The 25,619-nt window shown below is 46.9% G+C and overlaps 1 protein-coding gene across 7 annotated transcripts in view; it reads left to right on the top strand.

Moving 5' to 3' along the window:
* The window catches only part of LOC102453385 (protein Aster-B), a 337,552-nt gene that overhangs the window by 267,646 nt on the left and 44,287 nt on the right, over positions 1–25,619 (top strand). For 5 of the 7 annotated variants that reach the window (XM_075909418.1, XM_075909420.1, XM_075909421.1 and 2 more), the window contains 3 exons: positions 9,913–10,123; positions 21,142–21,162; positions 24,878–24,901. In XM_075909418.1, coding sequence (XP_075765533.1) covers positions 9,913–10,123; positions 21,142–21,162; positions 24,878–24,901 — 256 coding nt within the window. The remainder of the gene's footprint in view (positions 1–9,912; positions 10,124–21,141; positions 21,163–24,877; positions 24,902–25,619) is intronic. The other 2 variants (XM_006116624.4, XM_075909419.1) reach the window with 2 other exon arrangements.

The raw sequence follows: 25,619 nt of genomic DNA, 5'->3' as shown, positions 1-25,619 counted from the left end.
TCTCATAATGTGTGTGAAGTCTACTTATTCAGCCTTTCTACTCCAGCACAAATAGGACAAGAACAACATGCACATTACACAAGTCCTCGCTCACCTCCCCCACCCCAGTCCCTGAAAAACTGTGCTGCTCCTGTTCACTTCCAAAGTTTTGAATCTGACCCAAGGAACAGCCATGACGAAGGCTTTTTGTTGTTTCCATAGTGACCAAGGCCTGCAATACAACCGGGAATCCACGCTCGAAATGCCAAAATGGCTTGACCCACTTTGAAAAATATAATAAATAATGTTCTACAGGCCTTGCTGACCAGAGGCTGCTCAGACCCTCAGATACCTGTCTAGAAGGTAGCCTTTGAGAGTTACTGTAGATCACAGTAGGTGACAGAACAAAAGTGATCCAGACAGAGAACAAGCGAAGTCCCTTCATTGGGGCACATGGATCAGGGAATACTATTTTGTTCTGTGCATGTATGGTGTCTAGTTCAATAGGGTCTTGATCAATAACCAGAGCTCCAAGGCACTGCACAAAACAAATAATAATAAACTAATAACAAGGGCTTGGCTGGAGAGACATGGAGAATTTCTGCTCTGACCTGCATTCAACTCAGTGGAGTGACTGCTGTCATCAGTGTTTGGTACCTGTCTACGTTTTTGCTCGCACTTCTTGGATTTGTAGCCTAGAATAATGAAAATAATCCCCAATAATATCTGATCTATACTCATCCTTTTAATCCAACATCCACAGCAGGAACTGCTAGTCTCATTACCTTCCTTCATTAATTAGGGAATAGCTTGTTTTATTTTATCCATATCGTTAGTAATTTCTATGACGTGGGTCACTTTATGAGCTAATAATTACTTTAACGATAATCCAAGCAGGGGACTATAAACAGGAACTATGGATGTATTTTGCATAGTCAAGACTCAGGTCCCCACCAAAACAGGATACTTTTTGGAGTAAAATAGAAATTTAAGTTTGTAACAGGACACTCTAAGGGACCATATTATTACCTATATTGCTCCCTCCTTGGATTGGTTACTATGCAAAACTGGCCATGTCCAGAATAGGTTACCCTCTCCATCAGAGTCTCCTGTTTAGTCAGCCTCACCGGGCATGGTGATGATTTATTCCACAACTCCTCCCCTTGTAGTCCACACAGAACCATGTCTGTCTTGAAGACATTTCAGCTACAGATGTACTTCCCCTCTGTTTTCCTTTCCCCAAAACTTGGGGTTTTCCATTGGGCTGTTGGTCTGTACAAAGCTTATTTGTTTAGAGATTATGGATCTCAAGATTTACACTAATTCTGAAGCTAATGTCTTACAGGATACAAGCCAGTAGGGGCTGCATTACTGCTGAATCTAATGCGAAGGAGAGTATAATGTAGCAGTGAATATAACAAAGGCAAACTAGCCCGCCAGGCTACACTGTGCATGCCCAGGTTTAACACTAGGGATGTTAGATAATGTTTATTTTAGTAATTGTGTAGCTGCAAAACATTTTTTTGGTTATGCGATTACTAAAATACTCCCCAGGGGCCGGGCCAGCAGCCAGTGTGTTCCCAGCCCCAATCCCAGGAAGCCCCCTGCACTGTTTAAAAATCGGCTCCCCACGCAGACTGGCTCCCGCCTGCCACCCAGGCAGTAGCATGGGGCAGCGGCAGCCCCTGTCCATGGGGGCCAAGCTCCCCATGGAAAGAGGCTACTCCCGTATCCCACAGAGCAGTCTCTGTCTGTGGTGAGCCCTGCCTCACTTAGCCCAGCCCCCCTCCCCCAAGCATCTGTTGTACACTAAAGTCCCACCCGGCCTCTGTGGGAAGCAAAGGGTATGGGTGAGTCTGCCAGTCCTCCTTTCAATGCAGAGCCACAGTGGGGGTAGCTGGCGGGACCCGGCGTGAGCCAGGACTGAGCCAGTGTGCCTTCATGCCAGCTCCCAAAACACTTTAAATGCAGCATCGCACGGAGCCGGGGTTTGTGCATAGCCGATAGCGTTGACTTGATAGAATCGTTTGCCTTTATTATGTTCACTGCTACTGCTACAATTGTTTAATCAGCTACACTGTTACATCCCCACTATAAAGAGAGGCGAGTCTGGCCAATGAATAAAAAGTCAAAAGTCAGATCCATGTTCAAAACTTAGATGTGGAACCTCGTTATACATTGCTTCCTCCACTTTCTACTTTGGCATGGGTAGGTTCCTGTCATCTACTCATAGATAAGTGAGCCAGCTGGAAAAAAATAAGCAATGAAAAGCACTGCTCAAATTCTAGCTGAAACTTATGGGAGATTCCAAAATATTTCCTTCCTTCTCCCTCCATCCCACATTCCCTGGCCCCTCCCGCCCCCGATATGTATTCCATTCCCCGCCCCCAATTGTCCCCAAATGCGAAGAGCCACATAAAGGTTAGACAAACATTTTTTGGGTACACTTACTTCTGCCTAATCTCAAGGAGATGGATAAGAAGAACCTGAGGTCCCTTCCTGTTGTACACTAAAGTCTCATGTATTGAAACTGATGAGAAAGGTTTGCATACTTTACAAAGAAAGTCAATGAGATTCATACAGATGTGCTAAATTTAGTGCCATGTCTGAAGACATCCATTTCAAATGCCTGACCCACGATCTGTAGCAAACTAAACAAGAGACTTCCCTCCAAGAATCTGTCCCAAATGTTGTATATTGTTGTAGCAAGTGAGAGAGAGGTCTTGGGAAGTTGATGTGGTGCTATGGAACAGTTATGCAGTGCAGATGCTATCAGTCAAGCTCAACATTTGAGGTACTTTATTATCAAGTTCTACTACTTTGATATGAGATGTTCCTTAACCCCAGGTCACAATGTTTAGAAACATCCTGAAATTTCATCTGAACTTCAAGTGGACATAAACATTTCTCGTAAACAGCTGCATATTTATGCAGTGCTTAGCACAGCAAGGTAGCCTGGTTCATGACTGGGGCCCCCAGGCACTCTGTAATGCTACTAGTAATTAGGGATGTGAAATTCTGGTTAATAGTTAACTGGTTAAACATTAGGTTGATCTAATGTTTAACCGGTTACCTAAGCAGGATCTGTACTGGGAACCACTCTCAGCCTGGTTGGAGCAGCCCTCAGCTTGTGGGGCTCCTGCACCTGGCCCCGTGCTGGGAATGGCTGCTGGTTCCCAGCCCCATGCTGAGGCTGGGGTTGCTGCTGGCTCCTGGCTCCCAGTCCCCACTGGAGCAGCCTCTGTCCATGGGGTATCTGGGGCCCACCATGGCCAGAAGCCGCTCTGGATAAGAGCTGCCCCTGTCCACAGCCAGCCCCCACTGGCAGTGTTCCCTGTAAGCTGTGCACTTGTGCTGCCACTCAGGAGAGATTCAAGCACTGCCCAGCTGATTAGCAGAGCGCCCACAGCTAGTTTTTTTTGTTACTGCTGGTGGTGCACATTTGCACATGCCTCAGTGCACATAAAAATTTATTCCACACATGGATAGAAAATATTAGTGGTAATATTGCCTGGTGGGTTTTGTCTACATGCTGGAGTCTGATTGCCATATCTGAGGTCAGGAAGGAATTTCCCCCCAGGTCTGTGACAGGGTCGGTGGGGGAGGTCTACCTTCCTGTGCAGCATGGGGCATTTATGGGTTTACACTAGTGTAAGTGGTGAATTCTCTGTAACTTAAAGTATTTAAACCATGACTTGAGGACTTCAGTGACTCAGCCAGAGGTTGGGGTTCTATACAGAAGTATGTGAGCAGGGTTCCATGGCCTGCAGCGTGCAGGGAAATCAAACTAAATGATCACAATGCTTCCTTCTTTCAAGTCTATGGATCAATTTTTAGAGAATGTAACGTGAAAAATTCATGCAAATCACAAATAAATTGGAAGAAACTGAGATGTGCTCACAGATATTCTGAGAGCAGGAAGAGATGTTAAGTAAATTATTCACCGTGAATTATTCACTCAGCTCTGTGAAATCCTAAAATGCTTTTTTGGAGCATCTTCATTTTAGAGACGGTGAAACGGAGGAAGAGAGAGATTAACTAACATGCCCAACATCACACATCAAGCTAGTGGGACAGACAGAAAGAGAACACCCAAGTCCCCTGCTCCAACCTCCACACAAAAAAGCCCAGACACACATAGGTTGTTGGAATGTTATGCAATACAGTACTGTACTACACAGCTAATAATGGAGAACATTCAGGCAACTTCTCTGGAGCAGACAGCAGTCCAGGGTTGCCACATGGTTCTAAATGCTCTATTCTCTACTGCATCCTTTTCTGTCTGGGCACTGGTCAGGTATTCACAATGTTTATGCTACTATCAGAGAAACTACCAACAGTTTAATCCATCAGGACAGTACTAGAAACAGAGTCATTAAAGCAGTGGGTTGAGCAAAATGAGACCTGCAAAACGCTCATTCCACCCTCACTTGCAAGAGTTCCATTTTTTATCTGGTTTATGAAATGTTGTCCAGACCTCTTTAACCTAGAAAATCCATGAAAGCAGCAGGCTGTTTTGCAAAATCTCAGCTGGTTCAGTTAGAATGGCTTTTTCATAGTATTTCTGGCATTAATGCTTCCTCTCCAGGCAGAATGAAGGATGTGCCAAGGTGCATTGTTTTATATTACTAGTAGGGATGTGAAAGGTTAACCAGTAAGCATCATCCTAAACAGCTAATACTTTTCAGTTCCTGTTAACAACCGGGTGAGCAGTGTTGCCTGTAAGCCGAGCACTTAAGTGGCCACTCAGGAGAGATTCAAATGCTTCCAGCTGATTAGCAGAGTGCCCACAGCTAGCTTTATTGTTTCTGTTGGTGGTGCACATTCACACATGCCTGGGTGCACATACATTTATTCTGCACACATATGGAAAAGAGTAGAGGAATATTGCTGCAAACTATGCAGTAGAGTGGCCACCTTCAGCCAGGATTCCTTGCTTCAAACCACATCTATAAGGCTACGTCCACACGACTGCGTTATTTCAGAATAACTGACGTTGGCGCAGTCTACACACACGCAGTTATCTCAACATAATGTTGAAATGTTGAGCTGGAGGACTCTTGCAACCCTCATTGTACAAGGAGTAAGGGAAGTCGGGGGGAGAGTGCTCTTGCTCGAAATAACGGCTGTGTAGACTGCACCAAAAGTCGAATAAGCAATTTCAGCTTAATCTATACCAGGGGTTCTCAAACTTTGTGATACCATGAACCCCCAAAATGCTAAATGAATTTGTGTGATCCCCCACTCTCACTGCCCTGGGTCGCTTCCTCCCCCTTCTCACCAGACTCCTTGCCCTCCTGGGATTCCTTCAAGGTGTTTGCGGTCCTCAATTCCTTTCCCCCTTGGTAGGCTCCTTCTCCCGCCCTCCCCCCGTCTCTTTCTCCTCTGTGCCTCTTTTCCGCTCCGCATCCCTTTGGTTCCTTCTCTCTCTCCTCTCCTCTCCTCCGTCCTCCACTCCTCCCCTGTGTCTCCTCTGACCCCCACGTGCCCTTATTTACCTCCAGGTCCTCTGCCCCGACCCAATCCCCCAGCCCACTGCCTGAGGGACCCTGGCCTCTCCCAGCTGGGGAAGCGTTCGGTCACCCGGCAACCGTGCCCCAGCCTACCCCTTGCACGTCCGCCTCCTGCTGCAGCTGAGCCGTGCTCCTGGAGTCCCGCGGCCCTGGCCATGCTGCACGGCTTGCCGGCAGCTGCCTTCCACCGCCCTGCCGCTATTCGCGGCCTGGAAGAGAGGGGCCAAAAGTGAAAAACTGAATCCAGCTGCAACCCCCTCTTTAAGTTGCAACCCAGAGTTTGAGAAACACTGAGCTACACAGTTAGTATAGCTCAAGTTGTGTAGCTTATTTCGAATTTAGCCCTGCTGTGTAGATGTGCCCTAAGTGTAAACATGGGATCTACCGCAGAGGAAAAAATAAATGAGGCTGCCAGCCTCACCTGCTCCCTTGTAGCTCACTGCCACTGAGGTGATGCATGACTCTCCCTGCCCTACTCTCCCCTGCCTGTGAATCAGGGTTGATTATAACTTTGCCCCCTTCATACTCCATCCCAACTCAATGTCAGTCCAATGTGTAAATCATCCTCCGCTCGCTCGACTGCTTAAACTTTCTGAACAACATTTACCAAGGGCCATGCTTCTGCCTGTGGCAAAGAACTTTGGCGGGGACTGGAAGTGTGACATGCTCCTCCAGGTGTATCTGAATGGGAGGATACAGAGTGGCACAGAGTTCAGCATTAAAGCCAGGCTGGAATGGTGACTTCCCCCTTCCAACCCTCCATGCCTTACGAGAATTGACTTGTGAATATGAACATACATAACTCAAAGATCTTTTAGATGTAACCTATCAATTTTACTATTACAGTCCTGCTGAATGTGTATATCCTATTTTGAATTTATGCATTTCTCATGAAAAGTGCTTCCATGCGTATCCAATCAGGGAATAGGAGAAAATTCCATGTGCTGACCACAAAGAAAATAAAGTGATACTTTTAGAGTTCTGGATACTTGGAGTCACTACCTCCAGGAGCTCAGAGTCTTCAGTGCAGTTCTTGGTACCCGATGCAGTTAGATTTGGGGAGCCTGGGTTTCTCAACCATCAAAATGAACAAAGAGGGAGAGGAAGAAAGAAAAGCAAATGGGGAAATCAGCAGCTGATCGAGTGTTTGTCAAATATCTCCCTGATTCTTAAGCACAAGCTCCAGTCTCTTCCACATTCCACAGAACAAAGGACGAGTCCAGTCCTTAATGGGCTCCCACACTTACGTTTCTTTCTCTGTTTCTCCCTTGCTCCATTCACACATCTGTGTTTTTCTGACCCCCTGGATGCATGCTTTACTGAGGAGCTGATTGACCGACTGCAGATAGTTCAAATGGGAAAGCTGTGGTTTTAGTCTGGCCTTACATATATGAAAATGAAGCTAGTTCACAGAGCTCAAAGGTGAAAACCCCGGAATTTATTGTTTGCTCAATCTTATGCTTCCATAGTGAACAACTAGGCACTAGCTGCTGTGTTGCTATGGCAATATGCACTTCCCAAGCTCCTCCTCTCTAACTTAATTACTCCAGTGGTGTCAAGATGACCATTCCCTATATTTCATATGCATGCAATAGATGTATAAATGGGAAGAGAAAGGCTAGTTCCATGATTAGAGCACTTGTCTTTGAACTGCCTAAGTCACGCTTATCCTCCCTGTGCTGCTGCTCCTCATCTGTAATGGAGGTGATAGCACGGACCTACTGCCCGGCAGTTTTGTGAGGATAAACACATTAAGGATTAAAGAGTCTGAGATTGTCAGACTCTATGGTGATGGGGGCCATGTATGTACCATAGAAGTGTGAGGTGCTAAGGTGCCAAGCTTGTCCATTGTCGCCCATGGAAGAGGCTTTGAGTGTGAGCGTATGTACTCGAAGTGAGTCATAATGACTTGAAAGTGGTTGTTCTAGAAAGTGATGGGTTTAAGAAGAAGGGTGAGGAGGTTCTATGTTTGTTTTCTCTTGCTAGCATCCATCCCATAGGGATTCTGGACTGGAGCTGAGGAGATTTGGCTTCTTTTCCCAGTTGCCAGCTCATCAGAGTGCAAATGCAAGCTGGGAATATAAAGTCAATTATTCTTTCCCCCATCCTGTAAAATACCTGTTTGCAAATGATAAAGATTTGGCAATGGAAACTTATAATTTTGTTGATGATGCATGAGCCAGAATGGCATCCAGTTTACCCATTCATTCTTGTATTGGCTGTGCAGGACTGAAAAGTAGAAAAAGCTTAATTTGGTCACTAGATGGCATAGATCTAACTCACAATCCACAAAGGAAATGTGGTTGTAGAGTAAGAAAGTGCTATTTATACATAGGCAGTTTTCTGATGATAAGCCCTACTTTTTTGTCCATAAACATATTGTAAGCAGGTGTTCTGGGTATTTTCAAACATCTGGGAATAATTGTTAACTAATTGTGTAATAAAAGCAACATTATATTTCAAGAGATGGGCTTTCAGCGACCATCCTCTGCCACAGCATTCACCTAATACCCCAGCACATTGGGAAAATTTAAGAGCTTTGGCTCTCTGAAAACATCCCCTCAGTGTGCAGTGGCAGTCAAAAAAGCAATCAGAACGTTGTGAATCATCGAGAAAGGTGTGGAGAGTAAGACAGAGAATATCTTATTTCCCTCTACTAATCAATGGTAGGCCCACATCTTGAATACTCCGAGCATCTTCATCTCAAAAAAGATTTATTGGCATTGGCTCACCAACCAACTCTGATTTCTATTATTGTATTTATAGGTAATTTCACCATATGCACCAAGTTCAGCCTTTGGGTTGTTAATTAACTTTTCTTTACTCGTGGTATACAGTTGGTCATCTAAGTTGTTTAGCATTATTTCTGCTTCCTGATTGGATGAATGGAGCTTTTTTAAAAAGGAGAATAATCACCAGTAAAGAATGAATAATGAGCAGCAAATGTCCTTGTTGAACGAATACCCATGTCTGCATGTGAATACTGATATTCATAGGAAGAAAAGATATCCCCCAGGTGACTGTCCAAACATAATCATACCATACTGGATCGTTTTTATTGGGAAAAAAATCCAAGTGTTTATCGAATGGGAATAATAAGAGGAATTAATAGGATCATACTCAGAATTCAAATGGGTCTTTGGTCAATTTGCAGTGTTCAGCTACAAATGTAATTATGGCTATGAGATGCCCAAAGTTAGCTGTTTCGGGGAAGGGTTGTGATTTTTATTTTTGTACTGATATAGCTATGCTGGCAAAAGTCCTAGTGTAGATGTAATTATGCCAACAAAAATGTCCTTTTGCTAGTTAGCTGGGGGAACCGGTATAAGCTATGTCTATACTAGGAGGCTGTGTCTACACTGGGCCACTTATTCCGGAAAATCAGCCGCTTTTCCGGAATAAGCTGCGAGCTGTCTACACTGGCCCTTGAATTTCCGGAAAAGCAACGACGCTCTACTGTACAAAATCAGCCGCTATTCTGGAAAAACTATTCTGCTCCCGCTCGGGCATAAGTCCTTATTCCGGAACACTGTTCCGGAAAAGGGCCAGTGTAGACAGCCCAGTAGTCTTTTCCGGAAAAAAGCTCTGATCGCGAAAATGGCGATCGGGGCTCTTTTCCAGAAAAGCGCATCTACATTGGCCACAGACGCTTTTCCGGAAAAAGGGCTTTTCCGGAAAAGCAGCCTGCCAATGTAGACGCTCCTTTTCCGGAAAAACTGAAAACGGAATAGTATTCCGTTTTAAGCAGTTCCGGAAATTCATGCCAGTGTAGACACAGCCGGAGTGTTTGTCAGGGTACCTAAACAGCAAGCCCTTTCTAGTGTAAGCAAGATATTAGGGACCTGATACCATATTTAGGTACCAAAATAAATGGCCTGATTTTAGGAGGTGCTGTGTTCCTGCAGCTTCTAGTAACTACACTGGGAGCTGTAAGTGCTCAGTGCCTCTTGAAAATCAGGCCATGTGCTTAGGAGTCTAAGTGCTCATCTATAAGGAAAGTTTTGTGTGATACTGGTATAGTTGTACTGCTGTAGTTACACTAGTATAAACCTTAAGGGTAGACACTTTCTCTCTGGAATGAGTGTGGCTTTTTCAGTGTCACTTAAACTCCTTCCCACTTAACATAAGCTAAACCAACAAATCCAAAGCTTTTATGCTGGAACAAGCATGCCCACACAAGACATTACAGGTATAACTATACCTCGCGCTTCAGCTTATAAAGGTAGAAAAGTCCTAAAGTTGGCAGAAAGTGTTTAGCTTCAGGAAGCCAAGCGAGGACAGTTTGGCCAGAATGCAGACAGAGAAGCCGCATGGCACTATCTCCCCTTGCGCCAGCTTGTACATGCGCGGGTAACGTAGCTGTTCTTTGTTTGAGCGCCTCTTGGCCTGTCGTTACTGACTGTGCTCTTTCTCCATCCAGCACTGCCAGTAACTCGAATCGCAGCACGCCTGCCTGCTCCCCCATCCTGCGCAAACGTTCCCGGTCTCCGACCCCGCAGGACTCCCAAGGAGACGCCATGGTGGAGAAAGGCTCAGACCACTCTTCAGACAAATCCCCTTCCACTCCGGAGCAGTGTGTGCAGCGCAGTTATTCTGCTCAGTCAGGCCGCAGTGGGGCCAAGAACTCCAAGGTGAGGCGAGCGGCCCGAGGATCAGACACCTCCCCCCCTTCCTCTGTACACTCTAGTTCTTTGTTCTGTGCCTTTCTTCTCTGAGTATCTCTCCTCCCCTGACACCACATTACCCAAGGTCCTCCACAGAGGTGCCCATTGGCTCTAGGGGCACTTGAGTGGTTAGGACAGAGCTGAGCACATGCTAAACACACCCTTGTCTCCCCTCTACTAAGCTCAGACCACAGGGCACTAGTTGCTCTTGCAAGCAGGCCCGTGCTGCAGCTTTGTTATGGCTTCTATGAAGTGAACCTTTGGAACCAGGGTCCCCGTCGTCTGGGAGCCTGCACTGTTTCCAGCGGGACCCTGGGAACCAGCTGGAGTGAACATTCCATTTCAGCCATTCATGGTGAGGTTCGGAGGCACAAGCTAGGGAAAAGGGCCTCGAGGGGCCCGCTCTGAAAAGCTTCTGGCTCGCTGAGGGTAAATGCATGCAGTGCAGAGAGCTGAGAACAAGTCCTAGAGGCCACATCAGTCCCATTGAAGGCTGGTTTGAGCCCATAAATGGGATTCCGGGGTACTCGTCCACCCAGAATCCCAGACTCCTTTGGCTGCAGGATTAACCACAGCCAGTGTATTCCATCAACACCGGGAGTGGGATGGATTTTTCTTATCGTTCCCAGCCCTTCCTCCCCCTGCTGACTGGTTGCCACCTTCTTGATGAATATATTGCATCCACAGGCACCGTTGCAGGAAGGAAAGAAAAGACTAATCTAGCTGCCTCTCTGTAGCTACCCTCTAAGGTGTGTGCTGACACCGACTGGCTGAAGGAACTGTGTAAAAAGCCCCTTTTGTTCCCCTTACAGTGCAGGTACCTTCAGTCCAGAGGTGGCTGGGTTTACCATTTTCATGACCTTATTGAAGCCAGCTGTTGCATGATCCCCACTGTACAGACAGAGTGACAGGGAATTGCTCAGGGAGCATGTGCAAGGAGGTTTGAAATAAGCCTGCCGGCCCTGCTGATTTTGTTAGCCTTGGTCAGTGGTGCCTTGGGACTTCCAGGGTTCTAGGCATGTATGACGAGAACAGTGCCTTGATGCCAGCCCTAGGGATTGTCAAAAAGCTCACTGCTCAAAAGTGTTTTTCAAAATTTGTGAGGTGAAACATTTCACCATCAGAATGTCGTCAGCACACCTGTGCCTCTCTGGCTTGTGTGAAATGAACTGGTGGATTTTCAGCCCAGGTTATCATTGGACAATTGTCTGGATCACACAGCAGAGCCTCTGCTCCCTTGCTACTTTCCATTATCGGTCTCAGCAAAGAAGCCCTAAATTCATTGATTGGTGGAGACTGAACTGCTTTCTCTCCCAAAGGGATGTCCCTGTGGGTGAAGCGTGTCCTATTTGTAAAGGACAGTGCAAGAGAAGCTTGCATCACCACTGCCCGTGCTGTGCTTGTTCCATAGGTAGAGACTTTGGTCTCTAGCTCTGCCAACCCGCTGGCTACCACAGCTCTGCATTTATCTGAGGCTCATTTCAACCAGGAAAAGGAAGGAAATAATATTTCCTGTTGTGTTTGCGGGTTTTCCTCCCATTGTTTTGTGAGGCATGTTTTTTTTAAATTTCTCTCTCTTCCCTTCTGCATGCTCTCTTTCCGATTTAGTCACACAAGCGCCTCTCCAAAGTAAGCTTTCTTTCTATTCCCCATTTTCCACCATAGAGTTGTCTTAACACTGAGAAATTCTCCCTGTGGCACTGGGAACTGCCCCCTGCAACGGGACGTTGTCCTAGTGCTTCTGTAGGAATGTTGGTGACCGCTCACCCCAACACCTGTTGCTATGAGGCTGGGTTCAGTTGAAGTCACTGGGATTTCATTAATATTCATTCACATGGCAGGAGAACTGTCCCATTCATTATGCGCCTTTATTTTACATTCCTTTGACCCTGTGGATTATTTTGAAATTTGTTTTTCTTTAACTTCAGATTAACTCGTTCTCAGTTTGCAGAGTGAAACCTACAAGCTGTGATAGGTGACACAGTCCCACAGCATCCTCTTTCTCCTCTTTCCACCTCATAATTTTCTAGTCGTTTGAGACCTGCCAGTTCGTCTGTGTTATTTCTCCAATATTTTTTATGACCGGGGACTTGCTCTTTCTGAGCTGGGCGATTCATGACAATTGATCACAGTCAGGCTGGCCCTCAAGTGGTTTCCTATGTGACATGAATATTAAAGTTCAGTGACCTCAAAAGAATACAGCTGTACCCTTTAGAATAGACTTGCTTTCTAAGGAACCCTGAGAATTCATGGGCTCATTTTGAAAGGTACAAGTGGAAGGTGTCTTTCATTGGGATAAGAAACCAAGTCCCACAGGGGAGGCATATGTGGCTTTCATTTTTTGCACATCTGGTCACTAACTACATTGTCTTCTGGTTATCATAAAAAAATAAGACCGATGAGGGGGTGACTAGGGGATAAAGCACTAAAGTGAAATGGTTCAGATAGCTCAGTGTCCCTGTATGCTGGTATTTCTCCTGGCTTCGAATGCTGGGTTAGTTCCCAGTGGACAGTGAAACCTATGGTCCTAGCTTAGTCCCCTATTTGTTCACATCACAGAATTTGGCTCAGACTTGCGTTATTATTGGTCTAGGTTGAGGAGCCTTTGCCTGTGGGTCAGGATGGAGATGCATTGGGAGAGCACTGTGGAGCTCTCCATAGGATTTGCCGGTGGAAATTCTAATAGATCAGTTTGGAAGTGCATTGGCAGAGATGCAACACACACACAAGGGTCTTTTTTGGTTCACTTCCAGTCTGACTCTTGCTTTGGTGAGAGCAAAATTCTCTAAAAGAGAGAACGGTGCAAGAAACCTGAGGCAAGTTCTGAAATGAGAATGGTGAATAGGTGGGCGAGGGAGTTCTGAGCACATTCCCCAGTGGACAGACAGACAGACAGACGTGTCCCACTCTCTCATGCAGTTTGCCCCCACTCTGCATTCATAAGCTATCTGTGCTGTGGGGACACTGCTGGTAGAACTAATACAAAGATGAAAACTGCTTTGGACCTCAGGAGAAATTGGTTGCGATCAATCTGGGTTAATTTCTTCTGATGGCACAGTGTAGAGAGAGGAAGCCCAGGTGAACTAAATTCCTCTCTTAGCTCAGATGCTGCTGCGTCTGTCCAGAGCAGGGGTCATGAGAGAGAGCAGTGTATAGGAATGCACACAGAAATGCAGGATGAAGAAATCCATATTTTATCTCTCAACTTTTTTTTTTGTTTCAGTTTTTCATTTTGCAAGCAGAAAAATATCCTGCTTTACTATGCAAACCAGCTCAGATTGGCAAGGGCGGGGGAAGGGGCTGAGCCCATGAATTTGACACTGTGTTATGCAGTTGCTGACTGTTGTACTGGAGTAGTTTTTGTTTCATGTTGTTGTCATGACACAGTTCCGCCATCAGAGGGAGCCACTTCACTTGTCATTTTGAACCATTTGAATAAGCCTGTACTAATGCTTTTTAGGAGGTTTCCGATCCAGTGCTCACAGGTGGAACTTAGATGGTTCATCCGTGCAGCAAGGAGACACTTTGCTCCACCTCAGCCTGAGATTGCCACCTGGCCTAGTAGCCGTGGAATGAAAGCTGTTGCTTTGCTATTAAAGCATCAGCAGGATTGGTTTCATTTTGGTTTGTTCACTCTGGCACACAAAAAGGGGTGATCCCATTTATACCCTAGTGCTGAGTCTGAACGATGTGGATAAAAGTGATCTGTACTGTGCACACAGTTGGTACAGACGCTCACTCCTGGAGTTCTATGACTATGGCTCCTAGGTAGTCCAATAGTACAAACAAATAATATTAATTTATTTATTAGCGTGGATAGGAAAGATGAGCTTTACAGTGTATCCAGAAGGTTGTCAGTCTTGGACCAGGGTGGCTTGTTGGAGCAGGTTCCGTAGCCCTTGGAGCCCTTGGGCAAATCCTTGGATAAAGCAAACAGGTGCTTGAGCTGTAAGATATGTCTGCACTTGGAGCTGGGGGTGGGGGAGTGATTCCCCGCTCGAGGAGCCGCTGATGCTAGCTGTCACCAAGCTAGCAGATTGCAAACAGCATGTAACTGTAGCAGCACAAGCTCTGGGACAGGCTAGCCACCCTGAGGATGTGCCTAGGGATTTTTGGTGGCCACATAGTTGGGGCATCTTGCTTCCCCCCACCATACAGTTGCAGCTACACTCTGTGTTTAGTGCACTAGCTCAATCAGACCTTGAGCCGGCAATCTCACTTCCAGGATCTCTCGTACCCTTCGTCGCTGGATATTCAGTAGCTAGTAACTGCATGGTGTTAAAAGGGAAGGGGCCCTTGGCGTTAGACTGAGAGTCAGTATTCCAAGTTCTGTGGCAAACTCATTTGTAACCTGAGGCACCTTTCTGTGCCTCAGTTTCTCCAGGTGTACAATGTTGATCATGGTGCTTCCCTACTTCCTAGAAGGTGTGGTGGGGCTGAATTATTTACAGTATGTGACGTGCTTTGGATTCCCCTGGCAGCAGCACTATTGATGAGCAAAAGATGGTCCTGGTCCCAAGCCCTCCACTGGCTCCATGGAGAATAGGATTACCAGCCAGCAAGCAGAAGTTCATACAAACGGCACGCTCTATTGCCTCCTACCCATAGCCGTATCTCGACTCTCCCCAGGCAAAGTTGCCATTACACACAGTAAGGTCACTTCCCCAAGGCAGGCTCTTGTTAGACAATGCTAAGGTAGACAGAGGGATGTAGCAGGATTTAAAGAAAGACTCATTAAGAAACTCCATTCCCTCCCTCATCAAGGCGCCATGAGGAGTGTTATTTGGCTGCGGAAGATGAGTAACTGTGTGCTTTGACACCCCTGGCACCAGCCCCTCTGTGCCTACGTAGTGCTATGTTCTGTGGGTCCGTGGAAGCTCCTCTCAGTCCTGTGTGTGTTTATTTCCACCTTTACGTTAGATGTTACTGATTTGCTTTCTCCTTTCAGTTCTAATTGTGATGATTTCTTTTTCCAGTATGACAGACTTAACCTGATCAAAGTAAGAACTTGTTCCTTTCTTTTTTTAAAAACCACCTGCTGATTCTTCCAGACGCTTTCCTTCATCCTGACTCCCTCTCACCTTGTAAAGAAATCAGGCACAACTCGCTTTGGAGATGCAGCAAAGAACCAATGTTAGGCTCTGAGGCTGTGAATCTTCATCTTATATAAATGTCCTGGGCTATTTCAGATTGTGAGGTCTTCTTCTGAATTGTGTTACTCTGGTGCATGAGAGAAGAGCTAATTAGGCCTCTCCAAATCCCCAATAGTTTTCTCCCTCCTGCTTCCTGAAACACGTGCTTCCACCAGACATACCTCTTATTCTGACTCTTGCGGACTCCTATGCCCCATAATGCTCTCTCTAATCTCCCCCCTTGGTGTTCTCCTTTAGGAACTCTGAAAGCTGGCTAATGGCAGGAGATAGAAGGCTCTGGGAGCAGTTTAGGGAAACCTGTTGTAGGTTCATGTCACTTCTGCAAGATTATTGATGCTTATAAAACTCCTTGTTACCCTAAAAATCTTCCCATGCATCAAACCAACTTTGGTGGAAATAAATCGGAACCTCTAGAAAATGAATCTCTGATGTGGGAATAAATAAAACAGGATGAACTTGCAACCTAAAAAATGGGTAACAGAAATATAATAACTTCAGAGGGGTAGTCTGTAACTGGAAAAACTTAAAAAACAACAAATAGTCTTGCAGCACTTTAAAGACTAACAAAAAGGGGGGGGGGGTGTCTGTAGGCAAGGATCGCCTGTGCTCCAAGGTTTGTGAGAGTGAGGGGTCATTTTCCAGGATAGGTTGTAGATTGTTGATAGTGCGTTGGAGGGGTTTATCTTGTGGGCTGTAGGTGGTTTATCTTGTGGGCTGTAGGTGGTGACAAGTGGTGTTCTGTTGTTTTCTTTTCCTGGCCTGTCTTGAAGTAATTCATGTCTGGGAACTCTTCTGGCTCTGTTGATCTGCCTCTTCTGAGTACTCTTCTGCCTCTATCAGAAAGAGGCAGCAAGAGGGGATAAGAAGAGGGTGCTTCAAAGCAGTAGCACCTTGTGCAGCCAGGGGTCAGCTGTGGACTCTGCCACTTGACCCCGGGCTCCAAGCAGTGCTGCCGCTTTGAAACGCTGCATGGAGCCTGAAGCCGGGTTCCCCACGGTGTTTCCAAGTGGCAGTGCCGCGTGGAGCTGAGGCCAGCCAGGGATGCCGTAGCTGACCCCGGGCTCCAAGCAGTGCTGCCGCTTTGAAACGCTACATGGAGCCTGAAGCCGGGTTCCCCGTGGTGTTTCAAAGCAGCAGTGCCGCGTGGAGCCCGAGGCCAGCTGGGGATGCCCCAGCTGACCCCGGGCTCCCTGCAGTGCTGCCACTTCTCAAATGCTGGGAGCACAGGGTCAGCAGAAGACAGCTTGAGTCCCTCGCTGGCCCTGTGCTCCCAGCAACACTTTTGCCTTTGAAGTGTAGCAATAGCCCTGGGGCTGTTGTTACTCTTCAAAGGCAGAAGCGTCTTTATTGACTAATCGAATAGTAGATGCAAATTGCATTGACTATACGATTAGCCAATTAATTGAAATTTTATATCCCTACTCTGGGTGGGCATTTCAGTTTTAAGAAGGCTCTATATAGATCCCGTGGGTGTTTGTCTCTGTCTGTGGGATTGGAGCAAATCCGGTTGTATTTTAGGGCTTGGCTGTAGACAGTAGATTGAGAAATATGTCTGGGATGGAAGCTGGAGGCATGAGATAAGCGTAATGGTCGGTAGGTTTCCAATATAAAGTGGTGGAAATGTGTCCATCATGTAATTGTACTGTAGTGTCAAGGAAGTGGATCCCTCTTGCGGACTGGTGCAGGCTGAGGTTGATGCTGGGGTGGAAGTTGTTGAAATCCCTGTGAAATTTTTCAAGGGTCTCTTTCCCGTGGGTCCCTATGATGAAGATGTCATCAATGTAGCATATACACTCTAATTAACTATTTCTTTCACTTTTTTCCCCCTCTTTTTCCTTCTTTCGCAACCCCCCACATCCCGTTTATTTAGAAACTGGACCTTTAATAACTCCAGTCATCTGAAGAAGTGGGTTGTGCCCACAAAAGCTCATGATACCATCTCCAGGTTTTGTTAGTCTTTACGGTGCTGCTAGACTATTGGTTGTTTTTAAGTTTATCCAGGAGTATAATGGGCAGTGGATCTGATGAGTGAATGCAGAAGCAAGAGCGTGTGTCCAGCCACTGAGTTTTCTGTAGAAACTGGAACCTGGGTTATAATTTGCAAGAGTGAGCCAACAGAGTTCAGATCCCAAATAGCAATAAACTTACCTAAAGAAAAAGAAGGACACCACCTTCATACGGCGTTCTCAGTGCAACTAGTAGGCTGCTACAATTACCACAGGGGAGGGGAGTGAAATCTCCGTGGCAGTGCTCTGAGTCTCTGGCACAGGCAAGCTCATCTCAGCATCCTCAGTGGCAGCAATGCGCGTGTTTTCCTGCTGTGGTTTGTTGGGGGAGGGGTTTACTTTCCAGGCACGTCTGTGTTTTCCTACCCACAGGGTCGGAACTAGGGTAAAGAAATCTGCATGAGAACCCCTTTATCCAAGGTGCCATGGTGATGAGTTCTGAATGGCACACTATCATTCATGTCAGCTGAGGCACATGATGTCCTGATCTCTGCGTCATTTGTGGACAAAGAGTGGCTTTCTCCTTGTTTCTTTGGGTGAGGACTCCGCTGGGAGAAAAAGCAGAGGGCAAAGGCAGCCTTGGAAAGGGGATGGTCAAAAGGTTAACCGGTTACCTGGTAGGCACTAGCCTTACTGGCATGCTTACTTGGTAACTGGTTAACCGGAGGGTTGGGTCTGGCTGGAGCAAGCTCCCAGCCTGCTGCACGGCGGGGCCAGCCAGAGCAAGTCCTCTGCCTGCAGAGCAGCGAGGCCAGCTGGCCAGAGCAGGCTCTCCTGCCCCTGGGGCTCCAGCCCTTCACAACTGTTAAAATATCGTGTAACTGGTTAACTTTTGAAATGGGTATTTACGTCCTTACTCCACAGGCTGATGGTTGTTTCTGTGTCTTGAAGACCCATCAGCACGGTGATTTACTTTCCCTGCCAAAATTGGTGTGAGATCCCAGAAATGGAGGCTGCATGGAGTAGAGTTACTGAGCAACATGGGTCGAGGGCCACAGCCTGTGGGATGCTCTTAGGGTGTTTTTGCTGTGGACCAAATAGCTCCAGAGATGCCCAGGATCTTTGAGTAGGGTTGGTTCCATGAGCGAAGTCTGACGTGCTGGTAATGTGACAGAGTATCGAGATGCAGGAAGAGGGAAGGGGATAAAGCAGTTTTCTGCGGTGGGTTGAGTAGAGATGTAAAAACCCATTTAATTGGGCCAAACACACTGTTTAACAGGTTAACTGACTACAGGCAGGGGCCAGCTGACGAAAAGGCGAGGGTTAACTGACTAAAAGGTGAGGGCCCCCTCACCTGCCGCTGGGCTGGAATGCCCCTCTCACCCCCAGTGCAGGTAGGTGCTGCGCTGGAGCATTCCCTGTCTGCGGCGGGCCCTCTTCAGGGCTGGAGCAGCCTCTTGCCTGCATCAGGTGGGACCGATTAACCAATTAAATCTTCACATGCCTAGTTGTGAGTGTGCTACTGTCCCTGTCTCTGGTTTCCCACTGGAACAAACTGGATCTCCTTGGACACCTTTGCCAATTCACTCAGGAACTGACACACAGGATTCTGGGGAGCCTCGCTCAGAAGTCATCTACTGTCCTGTTACAAAAGCAGGGCTGGGTCCTCACCTCACAGCTGATCTCCCAGTTCAAAATTCAGATGTGCTCAGGCCCAAGCATTTCAGTCAGGCTTCCTCACCAGTTCCAGGCTGAGGTGTCCAAGGAGATCCAGTTTGTTCCAGTGGGAAACCAGAGACAGGGACAGTAGCACGCACCAACCTGCCTGTCAAACAAGCATATGCAGTAGAATGTGAAATTAATAGGATGCCACCTTTATGCATGCCTGGTCTTGTCTAGCCTGCAGCAGATTTGGACAAATGACATTTATTGCTACCTGGTCTGAGCAACTGCCCTGAACTGCATATGATGTGACTAGCACAGCAGCATTTCTGAGCCAAGCAGCGGTAGCGAAATCTTGTTCCCGCTACTTAGACATAGGCAAAGAATTTGTTGCAAAAGGATTTTTAAAAACGGCTTGTCATCAAGTTTGCAGAACTGTAGCCTTTTTGCAAACATTCTGACATGATCCAAGTGTGTATGTGTGAGGGGAGGAGGAGGGGTCAACATGCCACATGATCTAGTTGATGGAGCCCAGTGCAGGGAGCCAGCTCTCCCTCCTTTCCCAAGTTCTCTGGAACTGTCTTGCTTCAGCAATGCAGACCCAGCCCTGTTCTTAAGTGGTGGGCAACCTGAGGCCCACGGGCTGCGTGTGGCCCATTGGGATTCCACCTGCGGCCGGCACACTCCCTGTCTGCTCCCCTCCCCCACATGCTTCTCGCACTCTGGCTCCCTAACCCTTCCCCTCCTCCCAGCACTTCCGGCGTGCCGTGAATCCGCTGAGTTGCGCTCCATCCCCATTCCTCCCCCGCCCTCCGCGAGCTTGAATGCTGGGAATCCGCTGTCCGTGATGGTTCAAGCTCAGGGAGGGAGAGGAACGGAGCATGAATCGGAGGATTCAGGGCACTCTGAAGGGGAGTGAGAGGGAGGAGTAAGGGGGCATAGGGGAAGGGGGCAGAGAGCGTGTGCATGGACCTCAGATGGAAGCCCAGTGGGATGCAGGTTGCTCAGCACTGGTCATGAGGTCCACTGAGTGAAAGGAGCTATTCATGCCATCTGCTCACTAGTTTTGGCTACCCATGGCTGCGGCTGTGTGTTCCTAATGTCTTGAGAAGCCCCAGCACAGTCAGTAGGCCTGCTCATGTGAGTAAGATCTGTTCGCATGAAGACGGGCTTACGGATCAAGTCCACCGCAGTATTGTGATCCCCAGTGTCCTGGAGGTACATAATAAATGTAGCTGCTCCTTGTTACAGCTGGGAACTCTGGAGCCTGGAGGAATGCAGCGACTTGCCCAAGATCACAGAGCAAGTCTAGTTCAAAGAGAGGGTAACAGGAGTCCAGGTTTCTAAATCCAAGCTCCTTCCTTAGTCCTCTAGATCAGACAACCCCTGTGTCTCATTTCCATGTCTGTGAACTGGGGATAATCAGACTTGCAAGCATGTCTCGACGGGATGGAAAGTGCCACCTAGGTGATGGCACATGTGGCTTTTCCGGCTGAACTGGCTTTTCCACCTGCTCCAATGTGACAAGTGGCCCAGCCTAGTCCCAGAGCAGTATGAAATGTCTCAGTGACAGGGTACCAAATCACAGATAGGGGGCAAAACAATTCTTCACACTTAGTTTTGTGGGAAAATGTGCCATCAGTTTTGCCCAGTGTTCTCTGTCTCCTACTCGTTTCAAATGCTGCTTTCTACATCCAAGCCTTGCAAGGGGTCTGTCGGATGCCTGTTGCGAGTGACTGAAGTAAAAGCAAGTTCCTTGCTCACTGTGGTAGTTCCTCAGGGTTTATTTAGAAGGGGAGTCTCAGAACATGTTGGTGTTTCTATTAGTTAGCTGACAGGCCTGCCTGTGGAAGGGTGAAGCTTGTAATAGGAATGAATGGTGATCATTAGCTCTAGTGTGGCTAATGCGTGTGACTGTTCTGCAGAGATGATTACAAACTGTGTGTGTGTGTGTGTGTGTGTGTGTGTGTGTGTGTGTGTGTAAGAGAGAGCGCCTGATTTACCTCCCGCTTTAAACACATACCTCTGGTTGGGTCTTAAGATGGATAACTGGGAATAAACATGTTAGCGTCTGCTCTGAAACCCACCGTCTTTTGTCTTTCTTCCCGTTTTCTACTGATTAGTTATACTGTGCATAGCAGATGGGTTCTAGTCTCTCTCTCTTTCTCTCTCATACTAAGATCTCTACAATAACTAATACTTCTCTTTTATTTTGTCCTTACAGAAAAGCCAGAGTTGGTATAATGTAAGTACTCCCATTTCTCTTGTCCCTTGGTACATGTGGGGTAGGGTGGGGGAAGGCGGGCTGGGTTAAAAGGGGCTTTGCAATGGCACCGAGGCATGTGGATCGTTTCAGAAAAGGAGGGGTGGAAATGGTTCAGCAGTGGTTCAGCAGATTGGCCACTTACCGAAGGATATCAGACAGAGACTCTGAGAATGAGAGCAGATGGTGTGTCCTCTCAGTCGCAGGGTTCCTGCTGCATGTACAGAGTCAGTCTCTCCAAATCCTCTATCTCATTGGATCTCCTTGGAACAGAAGGAGAGTTTGGCTTTAGATAGCACCAGACAGCGTGACCAGTATATGAAAATGTCCACACCTTTTGGAGTGGGATGGGGCAGAAGGGAATCACCTGCCCACAGAGCTTGCAGGAATATAAACCGGCTTTCATTTTAGCCTTTCTGATTTTTCCTCTTTGTGATGAGTGGCAGCATCCGCAGGCCCAACCCTGTCAGTTTTCAAATTTTCGACAAACAGATAGTGGAAGCTTTTCTTGCACAAGTGAGCTCCGCCCCCCACCCCAAGTGTCTGATAATAGATACCAGCCAGGCCGTGGCGGTGAAGATGAAGTATTAAATTAACACCTTTCATTTAACACCTCCTCTGAAGGATAGTGCCTTGCTAGCAGTTTCTGCACTAATGACTTTTCCTGGGCTTAAGTGGAAGGTGAGAGCGCTTTTTTTGAGGCTATCAGGAGGAAAAAGGGCACATTTTAGAAGGAACGGGCATGTTCCAGGGAATATTGGAAAAGGTTCATGAAAGGGAAACAAAAATGACTAAGCGTATGGAACAGTTTCAGTATGAGGAGAGATTAATAAGACTAGGATTATTCAGCGTGGAAAAGAGATGACTCATGGATATAATAGAGGTCTATAAAATCATGACTGGTGTGGAGAAAGTAAATAAGGAACTAGGGGTCACCAAATTAAATTAATAGAAGCAAGTTTAAAACAAACAAAAAGGAAATATTTTTCATACAGTGCACCAGTCGGCCTGTGGAGCTCATTGCCAGGGGATGTTTTGAAGGTCAATCAGGGTTCAAGACCGAACTAGATAATTTCATGGAGGGAAGGTCCATCAGTGGCTAATAGCAGGGATGGTGTCCTAGCCTCTGTTTGCCAGAAGCTGGGAATGGGTGACGGGTTGGATCACTACGGTTACTTGTTCTATTCATTCAGGTGGCCACCTGGCTTAGTTCAATGGGTCTCCCAAACGGGGCTGCCCCACCAAAAAACTCCTCAGCAGTTGTAATGAAGGTGTGGGGGGACTCTGTTGGTAGCTCATTAGGGAGGCCAAGGACTGAATAAAACATGGCCATTGAACTTTCCTCCTTCCCCAGGTGGTCTCTGCAGGTCATGGGGAAAACACATGGCTGGGCTGCTTTGTTTACTTTCCCTTTTCCGAGGATAAATGGACGTCAGAGCCAGATTTTCAAAGGAGCTCAGCTCCTCTTTAGACACCAAAGTGAAGCGTTGAGTAACGAGGTACTCCCATAAACAGACAGCAGCAGCTATTGGTAGCTGAATACTTGAAAAAACCTGGCCCTGAAACTCCTGAGTTGTGGATATGGCCCTTTTTACCAGCAACACGCTTGTTAAAGGCATGTGTTCTTGGCAGTTTTGGACAGGACTGAAGCATCGGGCAGGAGGTCTGCCAGGGATGCCCGAGAGGGTCATTAACAGAAATCCGTGTAAGACTCAATATCTTTTATCACCGCCCCTCAAACTGAGTTTGCCATGTCTCCAGAGCACATGAAAGCAGAAATGTAACTGAGAGTCCTGCACTGGGAAATGAAAGGTTTTGCCTTTCTCTGTTTCTTCCTCACAAGGGATCTGGAAAAAAAGTCATACATGGGATCTGAGTGTGTGTGAAAGCATTAACCAGGAGGGCAGAACCATGCAGAAGAATCTTCATAACAAATTAAATCAATGGGAGTTAGCCCCTAAATACTTTTAAAAATCTCGACATGTGTCCTCTATCCAGCAGTCAACCTCTGTTCAGTAAAGCTCTTAAAACATGTGCTTGGCGCTGGACACACACTGAAAGCTAAGCACATCCTCAAGTGGTTTGTTGAAGGATGGATTTAATGGGTGGTGTCTATGCTTTGTTTAATTGGGCCCTTCAGCTCCTTGATTAAGGGTTGCCCAGTCTTCTGGTGTAGACTGCCTGCTAACTCACCAGTGATTAGACCAGGCTTGCTTGGCTTCATGCTTCCCAAGCTGCAGGCTCTCCTGGCTCCAGAACTCCCAGCAGATTTCAGTGTATTATTGCCAACTACAGTATTGTATTTTGACAAGGCAGAGTAAAGTTTAAAAAGAAACAAAAGACAAACCTGGAACTAGAGCCAAAAATGTCTATAGGTACGTGAGCCTACCAGGAATTCTTATTTCTGTTTCCCTCGCTCCTCCCAGAGCATCTCAAGAGTCTTCTTGTCCTCCAGCCTCATTTGGGGGGGGAGGGGGGCAGCTAGAAGAATTGTGGGATCCATCTAGCCAGCCTGTGAGGATCTGATACAGACCTCTAATGCCCATCTACTGTGGAGTATGATGGATTTGGAGCCAACACACATAGGAACCTTGCTACTAGAGAAAGCAAAGCATTGGATCCCTCTTAACCTGGGAGCCTAGACCCCAAAGGGGTTGTAGCAAGGAGATACCCTAGAAACTGAGCCCATATCTGGCTAATTCCGCTGTTGAGCTCTCTGCACATCATAGTCATGCAGCACTTGCATTTTTTGTGTGCACTGAATCATGGAAATCAGAGATTCACCATGTTGTAACCAAGTATCCTTCCTCCAAAGTTCCCATCCTCAGAAGAGACTGCTGTCTTCTCTGGGAGAGTGAGGCTGCGGCAGGAACTTGCATCTTGTACAGTTCGAAAGACACCAACATTTTCCAGACACTTTCATTTTTTCCTTCGCTCTCCTCCTTTGCACATCTGCCTGGCCACCACTTCCTGTTGTCACCATTATTGTATTTATTTTTAAATCCTCCCTATCTCTGAAATCAAATCTCTTTGCTGGGTAGTTTAGCTCTGAAATGAGTTTTGGTTTGAAATCAGAATTTTCCCCAGGAGAGATGGGTTGTAGATGAAAACAGGTCTCGTTGGGAGGACACAGCGTGGAATAAAGATATGTAGGGGTGAAGATGGCAATACAGGCAGAAAACAAGCAACCTCTTCCTATTGACATCAATGACCAAACTCCCTTTGACTCCAGTGGGAACTGGTGTGGCTCCAGTATGCACAGGCCAGGCAGGAGAGGGACAGAAGCAAGGTCAGGAGAACATCTGGCTAAAGAGACAGTGTAGACAGATGGTGTTAGCAAGTGGTCAGAGAGACAGACGGGGTTGGGACAGACATGACCTGCTGATGGTAAGAAAATGGGTAAGTGATCACCAGTATGGCGAGCAGGTTAGATTGAACAGAAAGGTGGGGGATGCTTAGACACCCAGAATGCAGACAGGTGCATGAGGAGGTGACATGAAGATGCATGTAAAGAAGTCAGTAACTACAGCTGAAGGTGGCATTGTATTTTCTATAAGCCGCTTATTTCTATGGCTGCTGGGAGCCATCTCCTGCTGCATGATGCTTTGGTGTGATGTGCTTCTGTGGTTCTCTCATGGTTTTGTGTCTGCTCTACCTTATCTTTCTGTTCTCTTGTTTTTCCTCCATGTATTTTCAGCATGAAAGACAGCACATCCGGAGAGTAAGCACTGGCTGCGTTCTGCCGGGTTTATTTTTCCTTTTCTTTTTTAGTTCTAGTCCAGAAATGCATCATGGCCAGATGAAAGCAGCAATGTGGAAATGGGCGTAGGCCCCCTGAACTCCAGGAGAGGAATCGGTGTTAGTGATAGTGTAACAATTGTCAGTAATTTGCTCCTGCTTTGAATTGCATTGGGCAAGCCCCTCCAACAAGTGACTGGGATCTCCAGTGCTGGGGACTTTTCCTTCCTCTCTCCTCCGGGGACAGATCCATTCATAAAAGTCCATCTCGAAGGAGGCCACCTTTGGTGTAGTCTTGGAGTTTGGTCAGCTGTAGGGTGTGTCTTTAAACCCGCACACATGAAACACAGATACACCTGTATTCACTGCACGCTGACTCGATCTTACCCTCACTTATGGAGCCTTGTGCCCCCTGGGCGTTCAAATCTTCCCTGACGCACACATGCCCCGTTGGGTCATATTAGAACATGGGCCTTGGCGGTGGAGGCTTCAGCCCTATTCCTGCTGCTTTTAACTGGTTTTCTTACTTCTGTCTTACCTACTATGTTATCTCCTGTTCCCTTAACACTGCTTTGATCTGCCCCTGCTTATCCGGTAGCGGTTGCTCCCTCCCATGTTCCATTTTCTCTTTTCTTCTTCCAAGAGCATAGCAACCTCCCGCTGTGAATATTTTCTTTAGAACACCCTTCCCCTTCCTGTTG

Source organism: Pelodiscus sinensis, chromosome 26 (assembly GCF_049634645.1).
Source record: "Pelodiscus sinensis isolate JC-2024 chromosome 26, ASM4963464v1, whole genome shotgun sequence".
Classification (NCBI taxonomy): domain Eukaryota; kingdom Metazoa; phylum Chordata; order Testudines; family Trionychidae; genus Pelodiscus; species Pelodiscus sinensis.
This window is presented reverse-complemented; position numbering and strand designations above follow the sequence as displayed.